General features: G+C 40.4%; 1 protein-coding gene across 1 annotated transcript in view; it reads right to left on the reverse strand.

The window, feature by feature from the left end:
• Window positions 1–1,653: 1,653 nt before the first annotated feature.
• Tfb2m (transcription factor B2, mitochondrial) overlaps window positions 1,654–8,250 on the reverse strand; it is a 17,230-nt gene continuing 10,633 nt past the window's right edge. The window contains exons 5-8 of the mRNA XM_021198771.2: window positions 6,412–6,501; window positions 4,827–4,889; window positions 4,003–4,163; window positions 1,654–2,236 (exon numbers count right to left, since the gene is read on the reverse strand). Of these exons, the coding sequence (XP_021054430.1) occupies window positions 2,059–2,236; window positions 4,003–4,163; window positions 4,827–4,889; window positions 6,412–6,501 (492 nt within the window). The 3' untranslated portion in view covers window positions 1,654–2,058. The remainder of the gene's footprint in view (window positions 2,237–4,002; window positions 4,164–4,826; window positions 4,890–6,411; window positions 6,502–8,250) is intronic.

The raw sequence follows: 8,250 nt of genomic DNA on the forward strand, positions 1-8,250 counted from the left end.
TNTCNNNAAANNNNAAAAAAAAAAAAAAAAGGCAGGAGTGGGAACCAGAGGTCAGAAAGTTGTCCATGTACAGAAGAACCCTCTGCCTGGAAATCTATGGAAATGTATGGAAACTCCAGGACTGCCTCCTCCTGCAGGACTTCCCTCGTCATTTATGATGGGTGTTTTAAGTGCCTGCTCTAACCCTGCTACCGTTGCTTGCTTTCCCAATCAGGATGTTCCACGTGCTCAGTTTGAAGATGCTTTACACTCTACTACCTGCTCCTTGCTCCTGTACTTACTACATGCTCAATCCATTCAGCCACTCAAAATCAAATGTATAACTGTGGTAGACTGGTTCCTGTACAGAAATCCTTTTGTGTGTGGTATATGTGCATAAGCTTGTATGTGGTGGACAAATCTTTATTGCTTTTTTTTTTTTTTTTTTTGNTTTTTCCAGACAGGGTTTCTCTGTGTAGCCCTGGCTGTCCTGGAACTCACTTTGTAGACCAGGCTGGCCTCGAACTCAGAAATTCACCTGCCTCTTATCTCCCGAGTGCTGGGATTAAAGGCGTGCGCCACCACGCCCAGCTGCTTATTTTTTGATACAAGATCTTTAGAGCCTTTCCAACTGAACCTAGGGCTCATGACTTGGTAGATTGTCTTCCCTGTGTCTTCCTCCTGTGAGCTCCTCCCCATGTATCCTTCTCCAGTACACCTACCACAGTTGCCCAGCTTTATATGTGTGCTGGGAACTCATGGCCTAATGATTGCACAGCAAACTTTAATGAGCCACCTTCCTACCTTGCAAGAGGTCTTATGGTTGAGATGAGATCTTGTTCTCTTGTACCCAACCCCATCAACAACCACACTGGTCTCCAACTCTGGACGGCTCACTCCTCCCACTTCAGACACCAATGCAACCGCAGGTACACATCACTGCACTTAGCTCCTCAGGGCACTTCAGTTACTCAGACAGAATTACTTACTGAGAGCACACTGAAAATAAGTTTGGGGTCAATTTAAAATTTCACTCATGCATATGGAGAACAAAAAAGAAAACACACACATACATACAAACTATATACAAATTCTTTTATTTCTCAAAAAGTTTTAAAACATACAATTTAAAATTTAAACAATTGGATTGCATAGTACCTGATAATCCACTTCAACATAATAAAAGATAAACTGATCACTTTCCAAGTTTATACTCTGTTTTGTTTTGCTTGACAGGGTTTTTTCTTAGCCTAAACTGGTCTCAAACTCAACTCTACAGTTGAAAGTGGCATTAAACTGATGGGCCCTCCACCTCACAAGGCCTGGGACTTATGCCACCATGTCTGCCCAAATCAATTTATTTTCTAAGTGTAACAGTATAGAAACCGAGGGAGATGCAAGCAATTGGCAATGGTTAAAAGTGCATATTTAAAGAGGTTTGGCCCAAAGTTTTTTTTTTTTTTAAAGTAAATTAAATTACATTTGGAAATACTCCATACCTATGGGCCTATACAGTAAATAGAAATTTTTTTTTTTTTTTAAAAGATTCATTCATTTATTATATGTAAGTACACTGTAGCTGTCTTCAGACACTCCAGAAGAGGGCATCAGATTTCGTTACGGATGGTTGTGAGCCACCATATGGTTGACTGGGATTTGAACTCAGGACCTTCGGAAGAGCAGTCGGTGCTCTTAACCACTGAGCCATCTCGCCAGCCCCGTAAATAGAAATTTTTAAAAAATTTCCTGTGCTAGAGAGCAAAACCAGAACCTTGGACATACTAGGTATGTGCTCTACCATTGATCTATACCAGAGAGGACTTTAAAACAAAGTAGATTTGATCTGATCAAACTGACAGGTTTTTTATTTAACTTTGAATAATACTGCAGCCACTATTTTTTTCTGTGTATCAGAGATATCAACTTGAAAAGAAATTATTTGCTTCATTTGTGCCAAACAAGGATAGTGTCTCTTCTGTTAAAAGGATATGAACTTCCTGAAATTCAGTTTTCATTTGTCACATGATTTCAAAATAATGGACAAACAGCTCCAGCTCATTCCCAGCTTGCAGACTCTTCCTAGATCTCCATGTCCTCCGGGCAGTAGTCATAGATCCACTTAAAGACAGAGTCTTCTGATTGCTCTATGGCTTCAAAAAGTCTTTTGAAGTCCTGAGGATACATTCTAGCAGCTGTGTCTCCAGGGTTCTTTCTTATCTGCCTCAGGATATTAATAGGATCAACTGTACTCAGTGAACTGCAGAGGAAAACCAAACAGACACACTTTTACAACTGCCAGCTACAGCTGAGAGAGCTGCCTCCTATGTCCAATTAAAATGACTAACACATATAACTGAATTCAGTTAAAGTTTATATATGGTAGGTGTATTCTCCACTCTGTACAGAGACGACTCTGAACCGACCCTCCTGCCTTAACCTCACAGGACTGGGATCGCAGAGATGAATGCCCCACTCAGTGTGGATAGGAAATATGTACGTAGAGCGTGCTATGGCTCTAACCTCAGCACCCAGGAGACTGGGACAGGTACCCTTAAAATCCACAGCTAACCTGCAATGAAAATCACCAACTGAAATTTTAACAAGGTATAATTAATTCTCACAAAAATTCTAGTTTACATATTATCATTTTTATTTTAATATAGGGTCTCACCACATAGCCTTCACTGGCCTGGAACTTACTATGTAGACTGGGCTAGCCTCAAATTTAGAGATCCACTTGCCTCTGTATCCTGAGTACTGTGATTAAAGGTGTGTGCTACCACATACATCTAATGGTTTTCTCTTTCTTTCTTTTTGATATTTGCATTTAAATGGCTACCACCCCAATTGTGGTTTAGTGACGTTTTAAACTTGTGTGTGTATATGAAGCTTCTGGGTTTTGAGGCTTTTTGTTGTTGTTGTTGTTATTGTTGTTTTTGAGAAAGGGTTTCTATGTAAGCCCAGAACCCCCTCTATAGACCAGGCTGGCCTCAAACTCAGACATCTACCTGCCTCTGCCTCCCAAGTGCTGGGATTACAGGCGTGCCCCACCAACATGGGTGAGGTTTCTTAAAGATAGTTTCACTCTATGTCCTCGCTGGTCTGGAACTCATGTGACCAGGATCCTGGGCATTGAGATTGCAGGCTGACCCTTATTTGTAAATAAAGCACTGAGCATGCTGGTACACATCTGCACATCCATAATCTCCGTACTTGGGAAGTAAAGGCAGGAGGTTCACAAGTTCAAAGTCATCTCTGGCTGTACAGAAAGTTAAGGCTAGCTTGGGCTACATGAAACCCAATCTCAAAATAAATGTTTCTAGTCAACGGTCCTACTAAGGTTATATGGTATATGATGATTAATCAGAATAACTAACACTTTTCCATCTTTTGACAATGCTTTAGGTACTGCTAGTTACACGGTAAACAGAGACTACATTACATAGGCTGGAGAGATGGCTCTACAGTTAAGAGTCCTTGCTGCTCCTCTTGGGGACCTGAGCTCAGTTCTCAGCGCCTATGTCAAGCAGCTCTTAATCATCTGTAACTCGAGCTCCAGGGGATACAACATGCTGCTCTGGCCTCCAAGGGCTCAACACACACATGTACACACACATAAAAAAATATAAACTGAGGCTAAAACAACCTTTGAGTATCCTTGATTTTGCTGCTTAAAAATGAAAGCGAAACTTGGAGTGTGTGGAAAACATAATATGCAAGAGGGAGAAAAGTTATTTTTATTTACTGTTTTTCTTGACTTTTATCTTATGGGTAGGTATGTCTATGCCATGTGTGTGGTGCCCACAGAGGCCAGCAGGGGGTGCTAGAGCCCCTGGAACTGGAATTACAGTGGTGAACTGCTTCTCAACCTTCTCTCTGGCCCAGAAGGAAGTATTTTTAACAGGTAAATGAAACATGAGCACACCTTACTCTAAATCGAGATTTGAAAAGCCACCTTCTAACGCAGGAAATAATCTCAGTAAATCCTACTTTTCTACTCATCTTTATTGAATTTCTACTTACCGTAAATGGCGTATTATTGGGGCATTGCGTTTCCCAAAGCAATGCTTTACCAAGTGGAAAAATATATCATAGTTCAAAGGACTTAGGTTTTCTGTAAATAAAGTCCTACGAGGAGTCATTCGAAGAAGATATAGGTTTTGTTTCGGTAAATTTAATGATTCCTAGACAGAAAGAAAAATAACTTTTGTCAGTCATAAACTATTACCAGAGTAGAATGTTGATTCCTTATGTCTTCACAATAGTCACTGCACGTCCCACATGTCTCTGGGTCTTCTTGTTGACAGGTTAACACTTTGTAACCCGTTTGTCAGAATTCCAAACAGAAAGTAACGATAAGATTTTTACCCTGTGTAAATCAAGAGCAGTGTTGCTTACTGTTTGCAATGGAAGAGGTGATAGCAGGGTCCAGTTCCACTCCTCAGCTGCAGGGCAAACCCAATGCGTGCCGAGTGAACCACTCACCACTTCCTGGCCTGGAACTTCCAACCTGGACAGCTAATGTTTACTGACTTGTGACTCTAGTGAAAGTCAGAGCTCAAACATAGCCCCATAGCTCATCCAGAGCATGAATGGAGCTCCTGCTGGGTAAGGGACTCCACCACCAGACCTAAGGATACAGAAGTATTACCCACTAGCTTTTTCTTACTCCTTTTTTGCCTAACCATACATTTAGACACTGTGTATGCACACACATATGTATGTACAATCTTATCACTGAAAATTTGTTAATTCAGAATAAAGATAATCAGCCTCTAAAGACACAATCTTAGAGAAAATAAACACTTGATTACATGATGAAAGAGAACGGCATCATTTGTTCTTACCCCGTGCTTTGACTTTTCTAAGTGCCCATTTTCGGTATGCACACTAAATGACGACCAAGGTTCCTGGAGGAAGAAAAACAGACAAGCTATTTCTTTCTTTCCATAGGTCTGTGTGTGATGCATGTGCACATGTGGATGTGTGTGGAGGCTGGAGGCTGTTCTCAGCTGTTTTCCTCATCATTCTCTCCACACTATTTTTCACGTCAGGGTCTCTCATGAGCCTGGGGCTTGTGGGTTCTGTAGAGCTAAGGATCCTCCTGTCTCTGCCTGCCCAGCCCTGGGATTAGAGGCATGGCCCACCGCACTGGACTTTTTACACTGGTGCTGGGAATTGAACTCTGGTCCTCCTATTTGCACTGCAAGTGCTTTTCCAGTTGAGCCATCTCCTCAACCCCAAGACATTGTTTAGTTTATATATCACTACTGAAGACCAAGGTTCCTCAGTCCTTTCAGTTAATTCTCTTTTGTCAAAATGTCCCAAATTATTATTGCCTTAAAAAAATCTACCTCTGTAAATCTGGATGTGGCAGTATACAATCTCTACTCTTGGGAGGTAGAGGCTACAGAGACCCAGTCCACCCCACCCTACAAAACAAAACAAAAATGTCCCATACCTAGGTGCTAAGGTTTGTAGCTTTGTATTTAAGCACTTGCCTCAAATCCAAAAACCCTGCACAGATAAAGGATAGATCACTTCAATCACATCTGGCAATGCTCACTAAGTGTTAACAATGGCTGACTACTGAATTTGGATACATTTTGTATAAAAGGTAAAGGGAATGTATTAAGCTAAATACAGTGATACCCATTTATAATCATAGCACTCAAGGAAGCTGAGACTAGAGAATGAAAAGTCTGAGGTTACACAATAAAACCCCCTCTCAAAAACCAAAGCATTGCTGGGTGGTGGTGGTGCCTGCCTTTGATCCCAGCACTCGGGAGGTAGAGGAAGGTGGAGCTGTGAATTTGAGGCCAGCTTGATTTACAGAGGGTGTTTCAGGACAACCAGGACACACAGAGAAACTGTCTCAAAAAAACAAACAAACAAAACCCCCAACACAAAAACCCCAAACAAACAAACAAAAACCACAAAGCAATAAAATATTCACCATATTAAAAAAAAAAAAAAGTAGAAATGTCATCAGTGTCACTAGCAATGAACTTCTGGGCTATAACTCTAATAGTGACTCATAAAATTTCTTTCCTTTCTGTAGAGCATATCTCAAACAAACCAAGTTTCTTAGTTTTATCATGAGCCAGTCATATTACTTTTATCAGAGAGAGAGAAGTTACTAAACAAGTGTCAATGTTAATCTCCTTTCAAGAGCTGGTAAAAGCATATGCCTTTAATCCAGCACTCAGGAGGCAGAGACAGGAGGATCTCTGAATTCAAGGCCATTCTGATCTCCATAAGGAATAAGGAGCTCCATGCCAGGTAGGGCTACATAGTCATACTCTACTTCAAAGTAAAACAAAATTAAACAAGTTAGAAAATAATGAAATTAATATTTTAAACACTTTAGTGCAGGGTTTGCACTTACCAACCTGAGTAACACAGTTCTTCTGGCATTAAAACTTCACTCACCATGTGCAGAAACTTTATTTCACAAGCCACTTGCCAAAGAACACTCAATACTTGATATAAATCTGGTCTTTTAGGAGTCGCTATTAGTTTCTAGTAAAAACAAACAAACAAAATCATGTTACATAGAATCTTAATAAATATCAAATGTTGGATTTAATTGAAACATCTTAATAGCATCTAAAATTTTAAGTTAAAAGGTGAGAACTGGCCATGATGGCCTTTAAACCTAGTTCTCAGAAGGCAGAGGTGGAGGACCTCTGTGAGTCCCAGGGTAGGCAGGGCTAGATAAAGAGTCTCTGTCTCGACAAACATAAATAGAACTAAGTACAAAATATTAACCACAAGAACTTTCAAGTAGAGTTTTCCTTTTTGAAAACAAATGGCAACATATACAATTTACTGTATACATGCTGGAGTGGTTAAGAGTACTTGCTGCTCTTCCAGAGGACTGGAATTTGTTTCCCAACACAGCAAAGGGCCATTCACACCTTGTAAGAGTGAGCAATTAAATGATGCATCTAGAATTGTTAAGCCTATAACTCTAGCTCCAGGGAATCCAATGCCTTCTAGCTCTGCCAAGTAACTCGCACACACATGGCATAAACACGTACATCTAAGCAATGAAAAGAAAACAAAAAACAAAAGAAACAAACAAACAAAACCCCCATAGGCCAGAAAGATGGTTCTGTAGTTAAAAGCAATGGATACTCCTCCAGAGGACCTGGACTCAAGAGGACCCACACGACAGGTCACAACTGCCTATCATTCCAGACTCAGAGGAGCTGATGCTCTTATCTGGCCTCATCAAGCACTGCATGAATTTATGGACACAAACATACATTCAGGCAAACAATCCTACACATGGGATAAATAAGAAAAGCTAAAATAAAAAAATGTATAGCTGGGCGTGGTGGCACATGCCTTTAATCCCAGCACTTGGGAGGCAGAGGCAGGAGGATTTCTGAGTTCGAGGCCAGCCTGGTCTACAAAGTGAGTTCCAGGATAGCCAGGAATATACAGAGAAACCCTGTTTCGAAAAACCAATAAATAAATAAATAAATAAATAAATAAATAAATATTTAAAAAATGTATAAAGACCAAGAATGGTAGCAAGCACCTATAACCTCAGCACTAGGGAGCCTAAGACAGAAGGATTCCACTGAATTCAAGGCTAGACTGGGCTACATAGTGAATCTGACACCACCCCAGGTTACAGAGCAAGACCCTATTTGAAAAATAAAAACAAACACAAACCAGAAAAACTGATCATTGAGCTACAGACACAATTAAGACTGACACAATTCCTGTATTATGGATCCAACAACACAACCCAACACAACAATATCTACTACAGAGAAAGATAGTTATGTTAGAATTATGTATTTGGTGAGCTATTAAATGGTGCATCAAGAACTGCTGAGGCTGGGATGATAGGAGGGCTCACTGGCTAAAACCTGACAACGTGGGATACACTTGGTGGAAGGAAAAAATGACACCTGCAAGGTTTTGTTTTGTTTTTTTCTCTTCTGACTCCCATATGCTAAGGCCCATGTCCCACATGCTAACACCCATGTGCATGAGTACATACATAAACACAATGGTTTGTTTTTAAATAAAAAATAATTGTTAAGGCTCTTTTGAGGATCTGCCCGTCTCTGCCTCTCTAGCGATAGGATTAAAGGTGTGTGCCATGACTGCCCAGCAAGGCTGACGCTTGCTAGACACTGAGGATGATACCATTAGTGAATGAAAGGTATCAGTGAAAAAAAAAAAAGAAAAAAGAAAAAAAGAAAGGTATCAGTGAGAAAGAATCCAATAATAAAGTCCACGGTTAAAAAA

The sequence above is a fragment of the Mus pahari genome, chromosome 5 (assembly GCF_900095145.1).
Source record: "Mus pahari chromosome 5, PAHARI_EIJ_v1.1, whole genome shotgun sequence".
Classification (NCBI taxonomy): Eukaryota; Metazoa; Chordata; class Mammalia; order Rodentia; family Muridae; genus Mus; species Mus pahari.